The sequence below is a fragment of the Carettochelys insculpta genome, chromosome 12, assembly GCF_033958435.1.
Source record: "Carettochelys insculpta isolate YL-2023 chromosome 12, ASM3395843v1, whole genome shotgun sequence".
NCBI classification, from domain to species: domain Eukaryota; kingdom Metazoa; phylum Chordata; order Testudines; family Carettochelyidae; genus Carettochelys; species Carettochelys insculpta.
Window position 1 is genome coordinate 27,656,567 of NC_134148.1, and position 24,885 is coordinate 27,681,451.

At 40.4% G+C, this 24,885-nt stretch overlaps 1 protein-coding gene across 13 annotated transcripts in view; it reads left to right on the forward strand.

Moving 5' to 3' along the window:
- Positions 1-24,885, forward strand: part of ADAMTSL3 (ADAMTS like 3) — a 340,842-nt gene that overhangs the window by 35,677 nt on the left and 280,280 nt on the right. For all 13 annotated transcript variants that reach the window (XR_012647201.1, XM_075007111.1, XM_075007108.1 and 10 more), the window contains exon 3: positions 22,338-22,457. Coding sequence is in view for 12 of the 13 variants with exons in the window: in XM_075007111.1 (XP_074863212.1) it covers positions 22,338-22,457 (120 nt within the window). In the remaining variant the exon portion in view is untranslated. The remainder of the gene's footprint in view (positions 1-22,337; positions 22,458-24,885) is intronic.

Here is a 24,885-nt window from a genome sequence, read left to right on the forward strand (position 1 = left end):
TACATGCCCCATTATATGCCACCATATCTGTATTCATTCCCCTCACCTGGTCGGGGATCTCTGTCTCCTGGTCACTCCAGGCACTCCATTACATGCCACCCTTTCCACGTTCATTCTCCTCCAGTGGTCAGGGCTCTGTATCCCTCGGCAGCTCCAGGCCCCCACATTTCAGACCTCTTTCCACATGATCAGTTCCCTCCCCTGCTTGGAGCTCTGCATCCCCCGTCCAATCTGTGCCCCCCTTTGCATACCTCCTTCCTTCACACATTCTGCCCCCTCATCTTGATGGGGCCCCAGATTGAGGGGGCAGTCGTGGAGGTCCCTGCACTCTACTCCCGGAATATCACCCACCAGCAGAAGGCTAGCTTATTAGGAACCATGAGTTTATTATCCTTTTGTTTTCCCTCTGCCCACCACTCTGCCATCGGCCCCCTGAAATAAAAACATTAAGGTTGGAAAAAGAAAGTCTTGTTTATTAGTTAACATGCCTCAGGGTCCATGGTTTGGGTTTGGGTATGGTGGTCAGGGTTGTCGTGCATTTGGAGGCAGTTTCAGGAAGGGTAAGGAAACAGCATGGGTTTGGGAATGGAGGGCAAATGCTAATTAATGGCATGAGATGCATGACCCTTCATAAACTTGGTTTGAAAGGCATCCCTGATTTTCATTGCCTCTTTTTGTACTTTCCTGTTGGCCCTTGTGTCCAGTTGCTGATAATTACTAGCCAGATCTGCTTCTGCCCCACATGCTGGCATGAAATTCTCCCCCTTTGCTGTACAAATGTTTTGAAGAATACAGCAGGCCCCAATGACAAGGCTAATGTTTTCTTCACTGAGGTCTAAGCAGGTCAGAAGGTACCTGAATCTGGTTTTTAAATGGCTAAAGGCACATTCTACCACCATTCTGTACCCGCTCAGCCGGTAGTTGAAGAGCTCCTTAGTGGGTCCAGGCTGCCTGTGTATGGCTTCATGAGCCAACAGAACAGGGTTAAGCAGGGTCACCAAGAATCACTATGGGCATTTTGAAGCCCCAGTGTAGATTTTCTGGTCTGGGAAGAAAGTGACACTCTGGAGCCTTCTAAATAGACCAGAATTCCTAAAGGTTCGCACATCACGCAACCTTCCTGACCATCCCACGTTGATGCTGGTGAAATTACCTTTATGATCCATCAACACCTGCAACACCAGAGAGAAATACTCCTTGTGGTTAATGCACTCTGAGGCCTGGTGGTCCGATGCCAGGATGGGAATGTGCGTTCCTTCTGTGGCCCCACTGCAGTTAGGGAACCCCATGACAACAAATCCGTCCGCTATGTCCTGCGTGTTCCCTAGAGTCACTGTCTTTCACAGGAGAAGCTTGGTGATCGCCTTGGCTACCTGGATGACAACAGCCCCCACTGTCGATTTGCCCACTCTAAATTGATTTCCCACTGACTAGTAGCTGTCTGGCATTGTAAACTTCCACAGAGCAATTGTCACATGCTTCTGAACTGTCAGAGCAGGTCTCATTCTGGTATCACTGCACTTCAGGGCAGAAGTTTTGCAGCCACTGCTGATCATCCCATGACTGCAGAGCAATGCGATCCCACCAGTCTGAGCTGGGTTTGTGGGTCCAAAACCTGCACTCCACAGTGTACAGTGACTCCAGTGCTGCAGTCAATTTGGTGGTGCTATTCTCCAGATCTCGATGTCTGTCAGTGTTCCCCACATCAAGCCACTGATACTCCAGGGGCATGACATTCAGAATATACTGCATTGCAGTGTGGAAATTCATCACAAAACACTATGCCAAATATTGAAGCATCTCCGGATCCATGTTATACTTTGTGATGGTGGGTGGCAGTCAATGTAACAGTGGCACAAACATTTCTTTGTCCATTTCTTTTCAGCAGGAAGTAGAAAGTGAGGGAAATACATTCTGAGATGATGACACCAGAAACCCAGAACCACTCGCAGTGACTTTTTTTTCCCACAGGACACTGACACATAATCCTAAAATGCAGTGGCTCTGCAGGAGCTGTGGGACAGGTGCCCGCAATGCACTGCTGCCACAGTTGAATTTAGATGATCTGATGGGGACACACTAAGCTGACTTTGTGAGCATTCTTAGACACTCAACTTCAACTTTATAAAATCTAGTGTTAAAAAGTTGACTTTAATAAATGCAACTTTATTCCCAAGTGTAGACATACCCTGAGGGGAGATTGGCGATACAGGCCAAGAGGGGTACTGCAAAACCTTGAAGATGGAGGGTAAGAAGTGGAATAATGGGAAAGTGTTTTTGCAGAGGAGAAGGTCAATATCTGATCAGTGGGCCAAAAAGATAAATTTTAGGAGAAAGAGATTAGTTGGGGATTATTTTGTTGTCAGTAGATAGAGTAGATAATGATGAGGTAATGGACAAAATTATAAACATCATACAATCATCACCTAGTGTAAAAAAGGTTAGTCTAAAGTGTCCTGGTTTGCCAGAGTTCCTTTGAATCAGCACTGTCCAAAAAAGGCTAGTAAGTAGAGTATTTGTAAATATGCTTTTGAGATCTATAGTGGGGTTGGATGGATAGTGGATTGTGTGTTGTGCACAGGGTTTATTTTTGAGAAATGTCTTAAAATCATGCTGAAACAGGTGTGCCTGAGTGAAGGATGCACGGGTGGGAGGCATTCACCTCACATGCCTCATTACTAGTCTTAAACCAACATTCCTGCAACAGAGCAGGACCAGCTAACTGCTTCTTTTGTTGTGAAAAGGTGGCTGATTGAGTCAGTGTGCTAGGCTGCTCACACCATAATTCCTATAAGATACTTATTGACAGGGGTACAACAGAGAGACAGACAGATGGACAAGAACAAAGGGATTCTTATTAAAACAGAAATAATTATTAGAGGTGATAGAACAGAGGGGAAGATTGAGTCTGTCCCGTTTGTGTTGGAGGTCCTCGTTCTTTGAACTGCCTGTGAGTTAGGATGAAGTGAACTGGGACATTTCTGACTACACTTTCTACCTGGAAAGACAGCATATCTGCCAGAATAAATAGGATGGAGAGCCATATTATTTAAGCTGTTTAGCTTAACAAAGAGGAGATTACAAGGTGCCTTGATTGTGGTCTAGAGGTACGTACAAAAGGAAGAGATTTCTGATTACAGCCACTTTTAAATGTAGCAGACGAAGGCATAGTAAGCGTGAAAGGCTGAACAAAATCCATAGAAATGAGGTGACCATTTTCAACAAATAAAGTAATTAACCATCAAAACAAGAACTCTAGGGATGTGATAGGTCCTCTGTTACATGGAAATCTTTCAGTCAAGATGTGATGTCTTTTTAAATGGAACACTAGAGTGAAATTAAGGGATCAATGCATGAATAACTTGGTGAAATTCCATGTGTTGTGCATGAGTCATAATGGTCCCTTTTGTGAAATTCTGCCCCCTTTGACATCAATGGAAAATTCCCAGTGTCTCCACTGGGGCCTGATTTTCAGTGTGTGAATCTATGCTTACTAGCCTGTACTTAGTCCAATCTGCATATGTTTGTTCCTGGTGAAAGTCCATGAACCAGAACAAGATTCTTTAGATTGTCTTCACTTCCTTCACTGTTTAGCCTTGCAGACTTGGTCACCTTTCCATGTATGTCAGAAAAATATTCTTTGGGTCCAGTTGTGAGCTGGCATGGCTTGACCAAAACTTTGAGTGCTTGCTCATGTCAATTCCAAGTACGTGTATGTGTGCTGTATTCATAGTTGTTGGAAGGATTTTCCTGCAGCAGCATCCATAGGTTGGCTGTAGAGAATCCTAAAGTGGCACTAATATGTTAGTATATATAGACCACAGCCCTCTCTCCCACCACTCAATTATTCCATTGTAGTTGTGCTACTTATGCACTTCTTCAAATACCATCTTTCCCTGCTTTATGAGGGTAATTCGTTCCTGAAAAACCCCTCTTAGGGTGAATTCTCATAAGTCGAAAACGCAATTACCATTAATTTCAATGGGAAAAAATTTTATGCATTCCTGAGCCCCAAAACTTACACCCATTTATGCTAAAACGACACCAAATCCCATTAAAGTGAGCACAATTACTTATAGTTAACATTAGTTATCATTACAAAACCTAACAAGTATCAGAGAGGTAGTCGTGTTAGTCTGTAGCTTTGAGAACAACAAGTCTTGTGGCACCTTAGAGACTAACAGGTAACTTCTTGTTGTTCTCGAAGCTACAGACTAACACAGCTACCTCTCTGATACTTGTCACCATGCCAGAAACTACATTTAGTCATAATGAGTGGAAATCCCTCAAGCTCATGAAAAAACTTGCACAGATACAGACATCATCTTCCTCTCCAAATACAACCTAACAAGGCATTTTTCCTTCATTAATTACAGTACAAGAAATGGGGAGGGAGATCTGCCAGGAAGCCACCGCTGCCTTGTTTTGCATCATCACCAGGATGTGGTGGCTGGGCCGCAGTAGGAAGCGGGAGTTCAGGAGAGGCACGGAGATCAAAAAAGTCCTCCCAGTAGTGCGGCCTAGAGCTGGGGGGCTGTCCCAGGTACAGAGACAGGGCTGCGAGGGGAACGGAAATCGAAGAGCCCCTGGGACAGGGGCACAAAGCTGGGTAGCTGCCCATGGCTGCAGAAGCGGGGCTGGTGCAAAGGGGCGGGCAGGGCAGAGCAGGCAGCCTGGCCTGAGTGCAGCTTAGGTTAAGTGGTGAGGGGGCGGTGCCAGGGGCTGGCCGCGCGGGGAGCTAGGCAGGTACAGGGGGCCCCTGCCTGGCAAGAGGCAATGCCTCGCTCATGTGGGGCTGCTTGGCGGAGAGGCCCCACCAGCGGCGGCCAAGGTGCTAAATGCGACGGAATGCCGTGAGCGGTGCCCAAGGCACAGCTGTGCAGGGCAGGTAGCAGTGGCCCCCTAGCTGCCCAGGGGGTGAGCGGCAGGGGCGGGGATGGGATGGGCTGTGCGCCCAGCATCCGTGTCTTGCAGGAGCATCTGGGAGCCCGCAGCCGCTGGCCGGGCCGGGGTGCACTACTGCTGCAGCGCCGAGGCGGAGATCCAGACCAGCCACAGCAGCGTATCCTCGTAAATTTGAAGATATGCCTCGTAAGACGAAGGAGGGGTATTAAACGAAACTCCTTGTAAACTCGAATTCTCATAACCCGAGTGGGCATACCTTGGGGTATGACTGTACACATTGAGTAAGTGACATACAGCATCTAATTGTTAGTGACAACACTGCCTGTGTAGTCTGGTTAAAACTGAGTAGCACCTCTGGCTGGTCTTCTGGTGGGGCTGGAATACATGCCATCCCCCAACCCCTGCCATCTATACTTGAACTTATGAAAATGTGAATTACCTAGCTCTGTGTTGTCTCATGGGCCATGTCTACACTAGCCAAAAACTTCGAAATGGCCATGCAAATGGCCATTTCAAAGTTTACTAATGAAGCGCTGAAATACACATTCAGCGCCTCATTAGCATGCGGGCGGCCGTGGTGCTTTGAAATTGATGCGGCTCGCCGCCGCGCGGCTCATCCAGACGGGGCTCCTTTTTGAAAGGACCCCGCCTACTTCAATGTTCCCTTATTCCTATGAGCAGATGGGAATAAGGGGACTTCGAAGTAGCTGGGGTCCTTTCGAAAAGGAGGCCCACTGAGATGAGCTGCGCGGCAGCAAGCTGCGTCAATTTCGAAGCACCGCTGCCACCCACATGCTAATGAGGCACTGAATATGTATTTCAGCACTTCATTAGTAAACTTTGAAATGGCCATTTGCATGGCCATTTCGAAGTTTTTGGCTAGTGTAGACATAGCCATGGTGGCAGGACTTTTTGTTCTGTAAGTGCTACGGTTGGAATGCCATTCCCCAGCCTCACCCTTTTCCTTCTGTTCTTTCATTGTACAACAGGAATCCTCTTAAAAATCTGGATTCTCCAGTCGACATAGCAGGTGTTTGGCAGCTAATGCTATGGAATTTTTGCTTGCACAGCTTGTGGATGAGAATTTCAGTGCCCTCAGGCACAATTTCAACCTAAGTATATGAAAAGCATCTTGCTATGTCAATTCAGATTATATCACTATTAGAGGAAAAAAAAACTCCAAAGGAAATTAAATACAAATAATTTACACTAACATAACATTAATTACATTAAGGTTGTAATTTAATTTAAAAATATAAGGAAATTGAGTCAGGTTTCCCATGTCACCTTTAGCCAGACTATATCCTCATTTTACAATAGGTAGTCTCAAGAATGACACTTCTGTTAAGTGATTTGAGTTCTACTGATGAATAGCAGTATTTAAGAGCTAGATAATGTTCTTTTTTGCGTGTGTTCTGTTATCTCTCATCAGGGAATAGTACATCTGTTGGTAATTAGTGACTTCTACAATGCGCAGACTTGTGCTAGGACCTTTAAAATGTACATACACAATTGCTCTTCCTTTTTTTTATAATTTTTGGAATATTTATACCCACGGGCAGACATATTGTTATGATGATAGTTAAAGCCTTGATCCTGCAATCACTCCTATGTGGGTGAGTCTCTATGACCACTCCAAACTCCAGTGAAATCAAAGGGGTAACCCGCATACCTACTGGATGTGGTCAACTGTCCCATGTAGTGGTGTTTAGACCACTTAGAGGGAGAGACTGAGTCTCCCCAACAGCCAGCTGGCTTTTAGCTCATGTGATAAAGACTAATGCACTAAGTTCCAGAGGTTCCAGGATAGGTTCTGCCTGCTGGCAGTTACAAGTGCAAGAGTTCACTTGTGTACATCTGAGTCCAGGATTATGGAGTAAAGTCGCTCATGCAACACCCGTGACGTTTGTTTTTAGTTGATTTCCCAGTGCTAGCAAATATTTTAGTTATTTAGGCACATATGTGGCTTTACATTTTCTCCTCTCTTCAGTGCACTGGAGAAGTTACCTACAGCTTATTTGGTGGTGGTGCAGAAGCATACCTCAGACAGCTAGAAAATGATGGGATTGCTCAAGATTAATTTTACCACTAGAGATTCCCACCAGATTGTTTTGTTCTGCTCTTTTAATGTGCTGTATTCATTCCAGCACAAGTATTCGTTCATAGGATTTTATAATTCAGCTATGTCTGATAGTAATTCTATATAACTATAGCTGCTTTCCTTCCTTGCCTTGCAAAAATAAATCTGCTGTTCGACAGGTATACTTACAGCCTCCTACAGAATGTCACCAAATGCACTGCAGCCATGTGCCCAGAGATAAACAAGCAAGATTGGCTGTTTATGTTTTCTAGAAATTAGTCTGTTCAACTTGTGGCAGTTTGCCAATGTGGTAAGAAGAAATTCCTTCAGTGTATAATGTTAGACATTAAAGGGCAATTTCACAAATAATATAGATTATCCCGATTTATTCTTCTAAAGTCACTGACAAAATATCCCATTATATTTTTTGTACAGACTCTTAAGACCCTTAGAAAATATCATTGAGTAAGAGAGAAATAGATTCCAGGAGAACATGCTGTTAATAATACTGAAGGGGGTTTGATTTATGAGAAGAATTTTGCCAATTATTAGGTTACTAAATAAATAATGAAAAGGTGGTGTCTGTTTGGAAAGGGGGCTGAACATATGGTGTGGGGATGGGGAGGGGTGACCTCTTCAGAAGACTACAGTTACCTCTGTCTATGTCTCTCTCACAAGGCTTTTTTTCAAAAAAAAAAGAAATACATGGGTTTTAATGAAGTAGTATTTTCAGTCTCATTTCCAGACTTTTTACAAGGGATTGCTTCCCTTTTACTGTTTTAAGAGTTGAAGTGCTTTCCACTGAGAGAATTTTCATCCAAGACTTTGCAAAAGCCTAAACTTAATCTAAAGGAAGTTTAGCAAGAAAATACAATGATATGTGAAACTTCTCTTCCCTCTCCCTTTTTCATTCAAAATCTTGTGCTTCACTATTTTCACCATACAATATTTGAAAAAGATTTGCACATGGCATGATTTTCTTCTGTGTGGAGGTTACACAAAATTATATGACAGATTAGTCAAGTGACTTCTATGGAAGATGATATTCTGTGCTCTAGTTCCTGGAAAAATATACTTTTTGGATATCTTAGTGGTGAAAGCACTTTTGAATTGAGGTAAAATATTGCTATTCCCATTTTACATTTGAAACTGAGGCACTACAGATATGCATCGGAGTTTTTAAGAGAGGAATCTGATTCCCAGTCATTGATTTGAATGCTGATATGAAGTGATCTGCTGTAGGGTCAGCTTTTCCCTTGGAGATTACTCCAGAGACACTCGAACACTTTGTACAGTGAGGGTCCAAAGAGCCACTGACTTGAACTGTAAATCCTGTGAATTACGAAAACCACTTCATGCCTGGGAATGTGGCATCACCTCTGATGCCCCTAGTATCTGTGTATTACTCCATTATTTTCATCTTTGTTTATATCTATCTAAAATTGAAATGTATTGGGTAACCATTAGTAATTATAGCAATAAAAGAACAGTTTATTTTATGTAGTATTGTACTCTTGAAAATACAATGCCTATATTTAAACACTGATTTTGCACCAGTGAAGTCAAAGGGAACTTTGTAGTTGACTTCAGTGAGAACAGAATCAACTGATGCCCCTTATGCAGGTGGTTTAAATATAAGCATTATGATTTTCCCGGGACATCCCCTTGTTAAGCCCTGTCCCTGACATCCTGAGTGTTTGGGCAAAACTTATGTATTTGTCCTGTTTACTCTTGGCAATCAGTTGTCAGAAGCAAATGGGACAAATTCTCAGCTTTGCCAAAAACTTGGAGAGCTGTTCCCTACAGGGTGTGGAGGAACCTTGGATGAGGCTAGAAGTAATGCTTGAGGGAGGGGGTACAGGAGTCTCTCCTGTCTGTGTCTCTGTTATGCCCTGCACCTCCATTCAGGGAGCAATGGAATATCACATGTCACTCTGTAGCTCAGTCAGAGTGCAGTGCAGTAAGGGACCTAATTCAAAGTTGTCTATGGCTAGAACCCGGAGCCCTACCCTACAGTCTGAATGGTAAGTTCCTGACTTGTTCCTGCAGCATCCACTTTAAGTTGAGGCATCAAAAGTGAGATGATCCTCTGAGCAGTCCCTGGAGTCCCCTTCCCACCTACTGCCCTTTGAGGCCGGTCCCTGGTGTCTTCTCCAGTCCCTAGCACATCCCATGCCATCCCATTCCATCCCACCCCAATCTAACTTCTTTCCCTTCCAAGTCTGTCTCCAGTAGTTCATTTCTGTCACAACCTTGCCTCCTAAGGAGGGCAGTATAGGGTCATCTGCCTCCCTGAGTTTCATACTACCAGGTGGGAGTTGCCCACCCCGTCAACATCTGAAATAGTGGCCTTGTATCTCAGCCTCCCCTCACTTTCCCAGGGGTGCTCTCTGGAGTGTCCTTGATTCTTCCCACTAACCAGAGCCTAGTTCCTGTTCCTCTGCTATGCCAGCCCCAAAACAGGCATCATACAATAATAATGGATCATAGCTTCGATAACTTCAACTCTTGGATCCAAGCTTGAGAGTACTCACACTTGAACACTCACACCCACTTTTGCTGCCCTAATTCCAGCCCATATCCATTTCTCTTTCCCCTTGTCTGCTGTTTGACCCATTCGCAGGTGCAGAGGAATGGAAGGATGAGGGGAGTGGTAACATCAGGCGACTTGGGCCACACCCATGTATTCAATTTCCAGTTTAGGGAAATATGGTCACACTACATTTCACTCCAGTCTTGTGAAGAAGAAGTAGACTCTGCCTCTCACAATGTTCAGAAGCAGCTCATTTGAGGGAAACAAACATAACATTCTAGAATTCATTTCATTTGGAAAAGTGAAATGGAGTTGAGAGTTAAACTGGAGTTTGAAACTAAATAGTCTTTTGGCTAAGCACTACTGAAGCATTTCAGTGAAAAGTTAACTCTCTTAGCCAAACTGTATCAAGAGAAAATACAATTAGTTGTTGGTAAATATCCAAATGCTTAATCACTAGGATAAATTTTAAAAGGAACAGGAAAAAAGTTCAAATTTATTTGATCTACAGCCTGCAGCAAACATTCTGCCAAAGGAAATATATTTATATTTAATTGACATGAGTTTTGGAAAAAAACAGGCTTTAAAAAGAGCCTGAAAAAATGACAGCACCGTATTTTTTAAAAAATGCTTTGGATTAGCTTTCTCTTTTTCAGTTTTGGCCTGAATTAAGCAAACCTAGGGCCATGGAAAAATCCACTCCAAGACCTACTTTTTGTGCTCTCTGGTTCTGGTCTACAGCCCATTCAAGGCAATGAAAGAGCTCCCATTAGCTTGAATGGGCTTTGGATCCAACTGAATCAGAGAATCAGAACTTGTTTAAAGTGTTGCCGTCTCACAAACATGGATCTGGCTGTAGGACTGGTTTATAGATACATTCTCAGAAATAGTATCCATCTATTGCTAGATGAGTTGCTCACTAATGGTGCCTCCCTCTTCTTTCAAAACCGGATGGACCCCTCAATAGTCTTTCAGATACCTACACATGACCTTTGAGAACCACTGGGATGTTTCCTCAGGGCACATTTTATTTACATTTGAACTGTGGGTGCCCAGAATAGGAGTTAGCTGACTAGGGAAAACCGTTAGAGCTCCCGCTTGAACCTGGGAGATATGAAATCCTGCTTTCAGTGAAGAGCGAGTGAGCACTAAGAAGGGGGATTAGAGAGTCACAAACTGGAGTACTGTTGTCCACACCTCTTACCATGACTATGGTTTTTATGACTAAAAACTGAAATGGTTTAATTTTATTTTTTTGAAATAAAAATGCTTGGCCTCTGTTGTTGCAGCCAGCTGCTGAGCAAGACTGCTCCATGAATATTTTACAGAAACAGACGTGTAAATATTAATTGTAGTGGATGTTTGTAAAGCGAAGTTTCAAAGTCTTAACTATTAATTGAATATTATTCAATATTTTATATATGTGGCCTTGTTTTCATGAGGTCAGTGCAGCTGGCAGCTCTCATGGAAAAATGAGCTCAGTTACATAGGCACCTAAATGTGGACGGAGAGGTCTAAGTTTAGGAACCCTGTAGTAGAGTTGCAGTCCGGTGTGGTGTCACTGGTAAGCACTGCCTCACTTCTGTTCATCCAGGTTATAAACAAGTCTAGACAGACCTTTTAAATCAAACAGCACCCCTTTTCCAATGGTCTATTGCTTATCAAGAGCCATAAATATAATATAAGGAGGGGTTCATGACAATACATCTGGGGACATTTGTCATTTCCAGCTACATCCAACTGTTGGTCTCTGTCTTCTTCTGTCAGGAGATTGCTCTTTCCTGCTTTTGTGAACAATCTCTATTTCTGGAACCACTCCTAATACCATCTCTGGGTTATTTCTCTTCAGTCTTTCCTTAAGCACAAGTCTGCAGCTCTCCTTTTTGGGGTTGGGCTATATTGATTTAGTCTCTTGTTCGCTCTTTAAACAGACACCTTTCCCCATCTCTTTTCTCTGGAGCTTGGTTCTGTTAATCCAATCCTCTGTTCCTTCTTAAGCAGGAGCCTTTAGCTCTGCTCCCTGGACCTGAGTTATGGGTTAATCCGCCTTTTCCCTTCTGCTGATCCCTTTCCTTAAATAGACTACAGGGTGCTCACATGGCCAGCCCTTCTCTGCTGATGTTTCCTGGTGTCTATCCTGCTATGTGAGAGGAGGCAGCCTTTGTCTTGGTCCCCTTCTTCCAGCTTATCTTCTAGTTGGTTGGGTGAGGAGAACTTTGCTCTCCCCTCACTAGATGGCTCCTGGTCTCAGGTTATCAAAGAAACAGTGTCAGGCTTTCCTTCTGAACCCTTCTCACTCCTAGGACTGCTTCCTCTCTTCCAGGGTCTCTTGAGAGACAGCTTCCTATATAGACAATACAGTCATACTTTTCAACCACTAAAATGGCCAGGCTATCTGATGGGATGAATGACCATTAGGTCCCACTATCCTTAAGAGACATGACCTCATCACAAGACTATTTTTGAAAATACTGGTCATGATAAATAGCTAGTCTTAGTCATTCTTCATTGATATCTTTTCATCATAGTTATTAACTATAGAAATGTTGTGGAATTATAGACCTTTTCATGTGATTTTTCTTTATTTATCTGAAATCTCACAACTGGATGATTTGTGACTGAAGTCTTGCAGTGTAACCCACCCAACGTTTTTGTTACAGATCCCTTGAAAATGCATTAAAATTAGCTGCTCGTTAGCTGGTATATTTCTTCCCTAGGGCATAAATCGTATGATACAACAGTTTAACCGACTGGAAGAGTCAAATCAAAAGGTGAACACTTATGGTTGGACTTGCAGTGCATAGTAATCTAACAAACATGTATTTGCAAGTCAATAAGAATGTGATTCCAATTCTTTTCTATTTGCCATCTGTTTGTTCATTCTTTGTTTAAAACAAAATGTTTGGATTCATTTTGGAGACTCTTTCTTCCTCCTTCTTTGCAATTTTCTTCCAAGTTACTCTTTCCAGCCCCTGCCAGTACAAGACTCATCAAGTCAGAGGGAATTTACTGCCTTCTCTTAGATTGTTGTTTCATCGTAGAATTAGAGATGGAAGAAGACTTTGTAGTACATCCAGTCTTTTTCCTTGATAATAATGAAGGGTTATTTCCTATTACACATTTTCTAGTGTATGAGGCTGTGATTCATCAAATTACTTATTTGTACACATAAGAATTTTGCTGGCTGGGGCCTTGCTACTTTACTAATAGACTAAATAGGCTGTGTGTCTTTTGCCCTCACATGTAGAGGATTAAACTTTATTGACAAGAGAGGGATGGGAAGGATTTTTCTTTTATGGCATAGATTTTGGTGCTTTTTTAACCTTCACTTGGAACACCAAACACCAGTTCCTTGTTAGACTCAGGTGGGTGTTACTGTGCATAAAGTTAAGAGAAGGGTAAATATTGGTGATCCTATCCTTTTGCTTTCTTTTTTTTTTCTTAAGTATACTCTCTCTATTGTGTGTAAGTGACTGAATGTTACATGATCAACATATACAATATTTGATATGGTAGTCCTTTGAATTTGTGACCTGGTTAAAGCAAGGTATTGGGAACCGGGAGTAACTTGGCTCTAATGCTGCCTGAACCACTGATTGACTCAGATTTTTTGGCAAGTCACTTGGTTTCCTTGTGCTTCAGTCAACCCAAATATAAATTAGGTAAATGACAGGGCCTCTCTGAAAACCTGCTGCTACTTTTGAACTGGTCTGTTCTTGGAAAATATTGTAACCCGTGTAATTGTTTATATGGTATATTGGTTTCCCGAACTTTTGAAGCTAGTAACTCCTTTCTAGTCTAAGAAATATTTTGCAGCTCCCTACCCATAACATCTCTAACTTCAATCACAAACAAGTTGTTTGTTGTAACCATCCCAAATAAATTAGTTATAAATGTCAAACAGCAAACTTAAATTAGAAGTATCGGATGCGTAGCTGTGTTAGTATGTATCCACAAAAACAACGAGAAATCCTGTGGCACCTTCTAGACTAAAAGATGTATCGGGGCATAAGCTTTCCTGGGCAAAGACCCACTTCATCAGATGAATGTTGTTAAATTGAAATTAAATTACATGACACTTAGTTTTAAACTAAATGAAACTTAAATTACAAAGATGGTACAAAATTTTAGCTGAGGCAGAGAGGTGTAAATTCCTGAGCAAGTTTGGGAGAATCTGGCCTTCTGTCTGCAAATTGGCCTTTGTTTTTAAGCATTTAAGAAGCTTCAGGAAAATATATAGTATTTTATCTCTGGCATTTATAAAATCAGTTTGATTTTCTTATTATCTTTTCATCATTATGTGGTACGGTTTGTTTTGAGGAGAGTACATGTTTTCCTACTTATTGTTGACTAACATACAATGTTGTCTTAGATGTGGAATAACTGATTTATCGTATCAGAGAGGTAGCCGAGTTAGTTTGTATCTTCAAAAATAACAAGAAGTCTTGTGTCACCTTATAGACTAACAGATATTTTGGAGCATAAGCTTTTGTGGGAAAAGACCCGCTTCATCAGATGCCTCAGTAAAGGGACTTTGAAGTCGCCTGGGAACTTTGAAGTACCAGCGGGTTAGCCACGGCTATGTGCAAGCCAGCACTTCGAAATTTGCCACTTCGAAGTTGCTGCAGGGGAGAATTAGCTTAATGAAGTGCTGCATGTGCACTGCAGCACTTCATTAATAATTTCCTCAAACCCTACTTACCATGCTCCCTTCGAAGTTGGGAGCTAATGTAGAGACAGCCATAGTGTCTAATACACTGCTGAAGACTAATATTTATCTAAGAGTTCTGTAACATTTAGTGTTAGGTAGAATCCACCATTCTCAATTTGTTGTGTATCAGTTGGGTATTGATTATGAAACCTGAATAGGAGGAAAAGTGAATAGAGAAAATAATCAGAGGGAGGGAGTCGAAGCAGTAAGGAACGAATGGGGTTTGAACTAGGCTTGGTGAACACATTTGGAGGAAGTCACTTTACATATCCAGAGTGAATGTTAAAATCAGACTTTTTATGAATATGAAGCCAATAAAATGGGCAGATTTACATACAGGTTGAACCTCTCTTGTCTGGCACCCTTGGGACGTGACTAATGCTGGATGAGAAAATTTGCTGGACCATGAGAGGTCACTATTGTCTTGCACATTACCAACACTTCCATTGCATAGTGGACTCACATAAGACATTTGGAGTAAATTACAGCTAACCAACAGCACTGAGCACTGAGAGCCAGGAAAGGTGTCTGTAAACAAACTTTGTGGGACCACAGGAAACTTGGCCACACCCGTAAGTGATCATCTGGCTATCTAAATTCATGCTGGATAATGGATGTTGCCAGAAGTGAGAATTCTGAATTAGAGAGTTTCAACTTGTATTCTGTCTTAGGGTTTTCACATACCTAAAATACTTGCACAATGAGGAAAGACCATTATCTGAAAGATTTCATGTGTGAACGTGAGCTGTAGTTTTCAGGAACTCTTAAAAATTGATTTGTTAATTCAATATTTAAAAAATCTACTGGCCAAGGGTTTGTAATAGACTTTCCCTTGCAAATTAAGGAGAAAACATCTCCTGAGATCAGTTTTTGCATAATTTAAGCCTTTACTTAAAAAAAAATTAGGTTTCTAGCTTTTATGCTTGCAAAGAAGGCCTTCTGCATAGAACTGCTGTGGCGCCATCTAACTGAGTCTGCAGACAGACAATTCTGTTGCTTCAGAGCTTTTCCAGACAGCCACAGAGTGAAATGAACCAGATTCTGGAAGGTTCTATGCAGTCTATTGGGGTCTATGTAGATCTAATTAAACTGGAAAGCATTTAGCATTTGTTACTGTAGAAGCTATGGAAAACCCTATAGCAGATAGGCTACGTCTACACTACTGAGTTTTTTTGAACAAGCCAGGGATCTTTCGAAAAATCCCATGGAGTGTCTAAACAAAATACGTTATTTCAATATGAAATCGGAAGAATGCACAATTTTTTCTGCTGACCGTCTTCCTCTTCCATATGAGGAAGAGCGCCTTTTTTCTGGAAAATTCTTTTGGAAAAAACTGTATATAGACACGCTATGGGCCCTTTTTTGAAAGAGCAGCCCTCACAGCTCTGAATTTTTTAATCCCTGGCCCATTCTTTCAAAAGAGCTGGAGCTGTGTGGATGCTCTCTTTTGAAAGGCCGGGTCAGTTTTTTCTATCTGCTTTTTTGTGTGTGAACGTGCTCTTTTGAAAGAAATTTTTCGGTAGAGATCTTCCCAAAGAACTTTTTTCAAAGGATTGCAGTAACGTAGATGTATCCATAAGTGGCTTTACAGCTGCTGCTCAGAACCCTGTGGGTAGCAAGGAAATCTGAAATAAGTATTTATGTTTCTCTTGCTCTACAGTAGAAATAGAAGCAGTCTTTTGGGGGTATGTCTACACAGCAGAGTTACTTCAGAATAGCAGCTTCTCTTTTGAAATAACTATGTGAGCGAATACACAACACAATCACTATTTTAAAATAATTTTGCAACAGTGCCTTATTTTGAAATTGGTATGAGGAATATTGCATATTTTGAAATAGATCTTTCAAAATAGGCTATATTCCCTATCTACACAGTCCCTATTTCAAAATAAGCTGTAGTGCATCAGGAATAATGCTGCTCTTCCACAATAGCTTATTCAGGAATAAAACTGCTGTGTAGACATACCCTTGGAGAATTGCAAGAATGGCGATTTGGGTGTTAGCAGTTGATTTTATCCTTTCCCATAGTAAGAAATAAGGAAGAGTGAGAATAATTTGTTCCTTCACTGGTCAAATGGTTTAGGGAAGAAGGGGAAAGGGGATGAAAATGAGGAGAGTGTTCCCTTCCTGCAGTCAGGGAGCTGGGGAAGTTCAATTTGAGCAAGTATGCACTGACTGCAGGCTGATATCAGGCTGGTTCAGGAACATGAGCACCTTAATAGAAATCCATCTTTCCAATCCCAGCAGTCAGAAGTATGAACTAAATGATCTTGCCATGTCTGGCCTGGACTTCACTGGTTGGATGGAATGGAACAGGAGTGCAAGAGAGACCACCGTTTGGTCTCTAGCTAGCAGTTATCTGGGAAATTTTTCAAATTCATAGTAACAGAGAGAAAGCCGTGCTAGTCTATATACTATCAAAACAAAAAAGCAGTCCAGTAGCACTTTAAAGACTAACAGAATAATTAGCTTTCGTGGGACAGACCCACTTCTTCAGATCAGAGCCATACCAGAACAGACTCAATATTTAAGGAACAGAGAACCAAAAATAGTAATCAAGGTTGACAAATCAGAAAAATATTATCAAGGTGAGCAAATCAGAGAATAGAGTGTCGGGGTTGCCGGGGGGAGAGTCAAGAAGTAGATTAAACCAAGTGTGGAGAAGAGCCCGTATAATGACCTAAAATAATTCCCATACCGGTTCAAACCATGTGTTTAATGGGTCGAATTTGAATATAAAAGAGAGTTCAGCAGCTTCTCTTTCCAAAGTAGTGTGAAAATTCCTCTTCAGTAAGACACAAACCTTCAGGTCATTAACAGAATGGCCCACTCCATTAAAATGCTGGCTGACTGGTTTGTGGATTAGGAGTGTTTTTATGTTTGTTTTGTGCCCATTAATTCTTTGTCTAAGAGAGTTAGAAGTCTGTCCAATATACAAAGCATCTGGCCACTGTTGGCACATGATGGCATATATGATGTTAGTAGAGGAGCATGAGAATGTGCCCGTGATTCTGTAAATAATTTGATTAGGTCCAGTGATGGTATCTCCAGAATAGATATGTGGACAAAGCTGGCAACGGGCTTTGTTGCAAGGAAAAGTTCCAGGACTGGTGTTCCTGCGGTACAGACTGTGGTTGCGGGTGAGAATGCTCATAAGGTTGGGAGATTGTCTGTAGGAGAGAACAGGCCTGTCACCTAGGGCCTTCTGGAGTGTGGCATCCTGATTAAGGATAGGCTGTAGGTCTTTAATAATGCATTGCAGTGGTTTGAGTTGGGGGCTATAAGTGATGACCAGTGGTATTCTGTTCTTGGTTTTTTTGGGCCTATCTTGAAGTAGCTGGTCTCTGGGTATTCGTCGGGCCCTGTTGATTTGTTTTTTTATTTCTCCTGGTGAGTAATTCAGGTTTATGAATATTGGTAAGGATCTTGTAGTTTTTGGTCTCTGTCAGTAGGATCAGAGCAATGTGATTGTACCTAAGGGCTTGACTGTAAACAATGGATCTAGTTATGTGTGCAGGATGGAAGCTAGAAGCGTGTAGGTAAGTATAGCGATCGATGAGTTTCTGGTACATTGTGGTACTGCTCAGGCCATCCTTGATTTGTACTGTAGTGTCCAGGAAATGTATTTCTCATGTGGAGTCGTTGAGGCATAAGTTGATGGTGGAGTGCAGATTGTTAAAGTCTCTGTGGAATTCTTCTAGAGTCTCTATACCATGGGTCGAAATCATAAAGATGTCGTCAATGTATCAAAAGTAGAGGAAGGGTAATAGGGGACGAGAGCTGAGGAATTGTTGTTCCAGGTCAGCCATAAATATATTAACATATTGTGGGGCCATGCGGGTGCCCATACAGTTCCACTAATCTGGAGGTATGAATTTCCCCCAAATTCGCAATAATTGTGAGTGAGAACAAAGTTACAGAGGTCAAACACCAGATTGGCTGTGGTGATATCAGGGATGGTATTCCTGATCACTTGTAATCCATTTTTGTGTGGAATATTAGTGTACAGAGCCTCTACATCCATGGTGGCAAGGATGGTGTTTTCAGGAACTTTTCCAGTGTTTTGTAATTTCCTCAGGAAGTCAGTGGTATCTTGGAGATAGCTGGGAGTGTTGGTGGCATATGGTTTGAGGAGGAAGTCCATGTAACTGGATAGTCCAGTGGTAAGGGTGCCAATACCCGAAATGATAGGGCGTCTGGGGTTTCCAGGTTTGTGGATTTTGGGAAGTAAATAGAATAATCCAGGTTGGGGTTCAGATGGTGTGTCCGAGTGAATAAGGTCCTTAAGTAGTCATCATAATTTCTTTTGGAACTCTAAAGTGGCATCAATGGAGAGAAGTCTGTAAAATTTTGTATTGGAGAGCTGTCTGGCTGCATCCTGTTCATAGTCAAACTTATTCGTGATTAAAACAGCACCCCCTTTGTCAGCTGGTTTGATTATAATGTCTGGGTTATTTTTGAGACTCCAGACAGCATAGCATTCAGCATAGTTGAGATTGTGTCTCATTTGGTATTGTTTGCGTATAATGTCAGCCTGAGCACAGTTGCGGAAGCATTGTACGTAGAAATCCAGACTTTCACTACGACCATAAGGGGGAGTCTACATAGAGTTGTTCTTCTTTTGTTGTTGGTGAGGGTGTTGAGAGAGTCAGACTGTTGTTCATAGGTGTGTTGGAAGAACTTCTTTAGATGGAGGCGGCGAAAGAAGGCTTCAGGGTCACCACAGAATTGTATTAAGTTCGTGGAGGAAGTGGGGCGGAAGGAAAGACCCCGGGATAAGAGAGACTCTTCTGCTGGGCTGAGTTGGTAGCTGGAAACATTAACAATATTGTTAATTGAGCTGTTGTAGTTGTAGTATCCTGAGATACGAAGTAATTTAGAAAATTTATTCTCTTTTCTTTTTTGTAGGGAGTGGAAATGTGCTTTATAAATTTCTTGTCTAGTACAAGAAAAGCCTCGTAGTGCCCAGGGGCATGTTTTAGGTAATTATAGGGTCTCTCTTGCATAGTTGGCTTAATCTTATTCTTGACCTCCCCCCACACTTCTGCCCCTCTGCTCTCTGATTTTCTCACCTTGATAATATTTTCTGATTTGTCAACCTTGATTACTATTTTTCGTTCTCTGTTCCTTAAATATTGAGTCTGTTCTGGTATGGCTATGGTCTGAAGAAGTGGGTCTGTCCCATGAAACCTCATCACCTAGTAAATTATTCTGTTAGTCTTTAAAGTGCTACTGGACTGCTTTTTAGTTTTCACATTCATGTTTGCCTGTTTCTTTCCTGCCTTTAAGTCTTCTTGACTTATGTCTGGTCCATATTATCTGCTTTTAATGTCAATCTGACATTTGTTCAAATTTAAAAAAAATATTTTATGCAATTACTATTTTTATTAAGCTTGACTACCTAGATTTTCACCTACCATATTTACACGTCATCCCAATAACGTTTAAGAACAGCATAAAATCTGGTTTAAAATGACTGTTCTAAATCTTAAACACATTTATAATCCATCTGACATATTTAACTAGAAGCTAGTAGTATTACACTGTCTGTTAAGTGGACTTAAAACACCAGGGTGATATGTAATAGTTTTCTGAAAGGAGAGGCATTTTAAATCTTCAACTTTCATTTAAGTAGTAAATTTATTGCAGACTAGTGAAGCCATTAAAATTGACGCCATTGACTAAAAATGTCGGGAACTCTCATAGAGTCCTGAAATTTGAATGACTATCTAAGCAAAGCATTTATAGTAATAAAAAGAATCCTGAAAGATCCCACATGGAAAAATGGACCATGGAATGAACCTGGATATACTGTGTTCCAACAAATAAAGTGAAGAAATGAACGAACGCACATTAAGGCTGTTCAAAAGTTGTTTGTAAATCTGGCTGAAAAAGATTTCCAAATTTAGATTATTTTTATGAACTTTTTTATTTTTGATTAGCTAGTAGATTTGTTGAGACTTTCTTGAAATCCTTTTGAAAAGTATTAATGATTTTTTTAAAAATAAAGTTCAGTCAATGGATCTCAGCACTGGTTTGCAATGACAACTGGGTCATGTTAGATTCTATTATTATTGTTACTATTATTATTATTATTATTGACCCAAATCGCTACTATATATTGCTGTCCTTCAATTCTATTTGATATTTAATAGCACCCAATATTGCTCAGCAAACAAATTTCCATTATAATCCCTTAATGTAAGTTTCTAAAACATTCATCTCTTTTTTTTGTGTTGAAATTTTCCATGATTGTGGCCAAAGTTTACTTGTCTTAATCTAGCAAGTAGTCTTGTATTTCACCCAGTGGCTAACTGCTCATTAGTTTTTGACACTTAAATAAATGTGCATGTGAAACGTATTTGAATTTCTCTTCTAACACTTATTAAATTGTTATTTCAGCTTCAGATGTTGGCATCTTATGTATTCAAAGCTTAATGATATATGTCTGAATGCTTTGTACTTTAAATATTTACCTTTTAAAGATGGGGAACACAAGTTAATCACTGAATATCCTTGTGGCAGACTTGTTTATGGGAAATTAAGCAACAGTATGTTATAGAACTTTTTCTGAGAACTGTGGTGGAATATTTTGGATTCTTTTTTATCCAGGAGCTGAGCAACTCTTTCCAAAATGTTAGCAATTTATAACATCAACACTTAGCATTGTTCACTTTCAAAGTATTGTATAAATGTAAATTAACTTTTACAAAACTGTTGTAAATAGATCAGTGAATATTATTCACAATTTAAACCTGGGAAAATGTAGGTAGAAATGTTAAGTAATTTATCCAAAACCACTATTATTTGCCACTGATACCTTGTTCATGTCACTAGACCATATTCTTCTCATTTATTTCTAGACTCTTATCTATGGCCTGATCCATAGCCCATTGAAATAAGTGGAAAAATCTCCCAACTACTTCTAAAGATTTGGGATCGGGGTTATGCTAACAATGTTTATGGTTGATACTGCTGTGGGCATATTGGACCCAGCACAAGAGAATTTGTGGCTTGACAAAACTAGCTGGCTTGACATAAGAGTTACTGAAGAGAGTACTTGTTTGTGTGATGAACTTTAGGGGGAGCCCTGAATTGACTTTGAACAGTTAACACCTACATAACCCTGTTTTGTTCTGAGTTGTGAAACCCTGTCTAAAATCCTGTTTGCTAACACACTTTTAAATTGCTGTCATTGTCCCTAGTCAAGATACGCTTTTTACAAACAATTTCTAATTATATGATTCCTCAATTTAAAATAATTAAATTAACTTAGTGCCCTTCCTATGTGACATGGTTTATCACCCAGGCAACTGTCATCCCCTCTTCATTGCAGAATGGGTTCATGGAAATCCCTGTCTGCCAATATTGATGGACGGACAGGAGACATTGACATGGGTTTAGTCAGGCTGCACCTTTATGAATAGATGTATTGGACTAGCTGACAGCTAACAGTGTATAGTGCAGGTAACCCCCATGTTGATTCCATAATTACTTGGGTAGCTTTTACCAGCTCTTCCCTCCTTTCCATCCCTGTCCCTCCAGTAAATCCGCTGCAAACACCACACCATATGCAGGGCGAGGAGCTTCCTCCCACTCGCCCTTTAGTGGTACAGGGCAATCAGTAGCAATGTAAGGTTCTCCAGACCACTTTGCCCGTGATGTGGTCACTGCATGGTTATGACAGAGCTTTCAGACTTGAGCCTCTTTGCAAAGGGTTATGGCTTTCTCCCATTCAGTCCAGAGGATTAGTGTTCAAATTGGCAGAATGTTTTTGAAAAGTTATACACTGTTGTATGTTGAATGTCTCTTGTTTATAGATTACTAAGGTTGCTTAACCTGTAATTAGTCCTTCCATTTCAAGTTAATAGTCTTAAATCAAGTTGGTATCAGCTGTCCACCTGATTGTAACATTCTCATCACATATGCTCCAGACCAGATGTTTAAAACCCAGCACACAAAATTGTGCATAAAATACGTCACATAATTTGCTCATACGCAGGCATGTGGTCATCATAATTGTGCATACAATTGTGTGCATGTAGTGTTGAAATTTTTGGCACTTGTCACCCAAAACCATAAAAATGACCTCTTTTTATCTCTTACAGATAAGAGCAGAAGAGCCGCAAGGTGCTTACTTCTTGCGTGAGTTTGCACTTTCTCCACAGGGGAGTTTTCTTGAAGATACAACAGGAGATCAATACCTCACTTACCGCTATGATGATCAGGTCAGTATGCTGTGTGTAAAAACAATAGAGCTTTGTCATATTCACCCCAGTGAGACACTAAGAATTTTTGAACGTCCCCGTGGAGCAAATCAGTCATTTATTTTGTATTGCTTTTGGATTGTACGTCAGGTTGAAGTACATTGATTCAAATGATAACACATTAAACAAGAAGTAAAATTACATCAGTTAATTGTAGAAATAATAAAGTAACACCAGTGGAAACACTGTATAGAGTTTTATAGAGAGGGACTCTGTAATGTTCAGAGGATATTTTTATATTTTAAGTTTGTTTTATATTTTAAATACTTTAAAATATATTCAGGTAATAACAATTTATATCCTTTATGTAGCTCATTTGGATTATCTTAGAGTTCTGTAGCAGGTATAAATTTTCGTTAAGGAAGATATCCTTTGACATATTTTTAAAACTTACAGAAATCATAACATATTTAATTATATTCTATATGATCTTTTTGTGGGGGAATCTTGTTCGTGATAAATTTCTCAATTATTCGAACGCTATTCAGTCAATTATAGAGCCAACATTAAAACTCAGAAGTTCTTGACTCCTGGTCCTGAGCTCAGCCACTTATAAGTTACTGCTACTGTTCATAAGTCACTTTAAAAAGAAATCAGAAATATTTATTATTCAGAAAGTCTGTTTTTATAGAGAAGGATTAGTGAATGCAGTTTATATTTTCCTATTCCAAGTGACCAAAAATTGAATTAACATTATGGGCTGAATTACACTGGAATGTGAAGTATTCTACCTTTATAAATTGTTTGATTGCTACATGATATTTTGTGTTTCTAATTTATTTAGAAGTCAGTGATCCAGCATGTTTTCAAAGTGATGTGCCAAGAAACAAAAACAGTGAATATCATAACAAAGTAACAAACTTTCTGGAAATTAACACACTTTGTATCTTAATTAAAAACAGTTATGCTTGCTCCAGACTCTATAGATTAATTTATGCTAAACATGGACTATAGATATAAATGTACAGAAAGTAACATGAAAGAAACCACGTTAATCTTGGCAAAAGATCTAAGGTAAATCTGGGAAGTGTGTGGCATAGTGTGGAAATTTACTCATAACACGATATGTTCCAGAAGCCCATTGAATTCCACATCAAAACTGTCTGAGTTGCATTTGTGGACACACACAGTGCGTGAAGTAGGAAGGTTCTTGAGAAATAATGCGTGTAAAGTGAAAGAAGAACAGTTTTTGCCCTCAGGTCGGGGCATGATGGCTGCAATTAGTTGCCATTTTTATTGTGAAGGGTGATCTCCTCACAGTATCTGTTTTGAAGAAATGTTGTGGTGTTTAACTGCTGACTCTAATGGCAAAGACTGAGGTGACCTTTGTAGCTTCTTCTTACCTAAAACTGCGTACCTGTTAAGGAAGAGAAAAGAAAATTATTTTAGGAAAAGAGAACCTGCTGAACTACTGTAAATTATTTGAATACTGTTGAAATATGTGTATAGTAATTAATACTTCTGTTTTCCTGGAGGCTTTTGACTGATCTATAGAGAAGGTACTTAGATGTGATATCCCTTGGACTAAACACCTGGGAAAGTAATAACTTACAGAATAGTAAAACACAGCTGCAGCACCAGCTGAATTTAATGACAAACTTGTAAAAAATTCAATAAAGACTATGCACTTTTGATCAAAACAGTGTCCATTGAATGGAGCAATATTTAGAGAAGAAGACAATAAATCCAAATACAGTATATGGTGAATACCATAGCTCATTTCTGAAAATGCCTGTTACGAGGCCTGTTGGTGGTGGTGGAAAGATTCCTATTCATTTCAATGTGGTCTGGATCAAATCCTGCATGTGAACAACCTGAGTAGATCTTCTACAGACATCATGTAATCTTGGAGCTTGCTTGCAGGAAAAGAGCTTGTTTTCAGAGTTAGTCTGATGCTGCGCTACTTAACAGCACCTCCCAAGGAATGAGAATTAGTCATACTGAAAAAATAACTTTGAATTCCTGGAACCATTAAAACAGTAGCTCTATAAATGAAGAACTCAAAAGTAATTTTTAAAAAAAGTACTATTACTTTTAGAGTGGGACTTCAGTTCTATGAGATGTTTTTAATCTACTATCAGACTGTTGAATGCAATTAGTAATTGCTATATTTCTGTGACTAAGTCTCCTGTGAATGAATTAACTCTTTCATAATTGGGAAAATTCTTCCATTGAGTTAGTAGGTGATAGAAGAAATTATAATAATTAAAGCTACTTTTAATACCTCTTGTGAAGGTGTAAGTGTGGGATAAAAAGTAGATAAGAACATAAGAACATAAGAACATAAGAATGGCCATACTGGGTCAGACCAAAGGTCCATCAAGCCCAGCATCCCATCTGCCGACGGTGGCCAATGCCAGGTGCCCCAGAGAAGGAGAACAGAAGACAA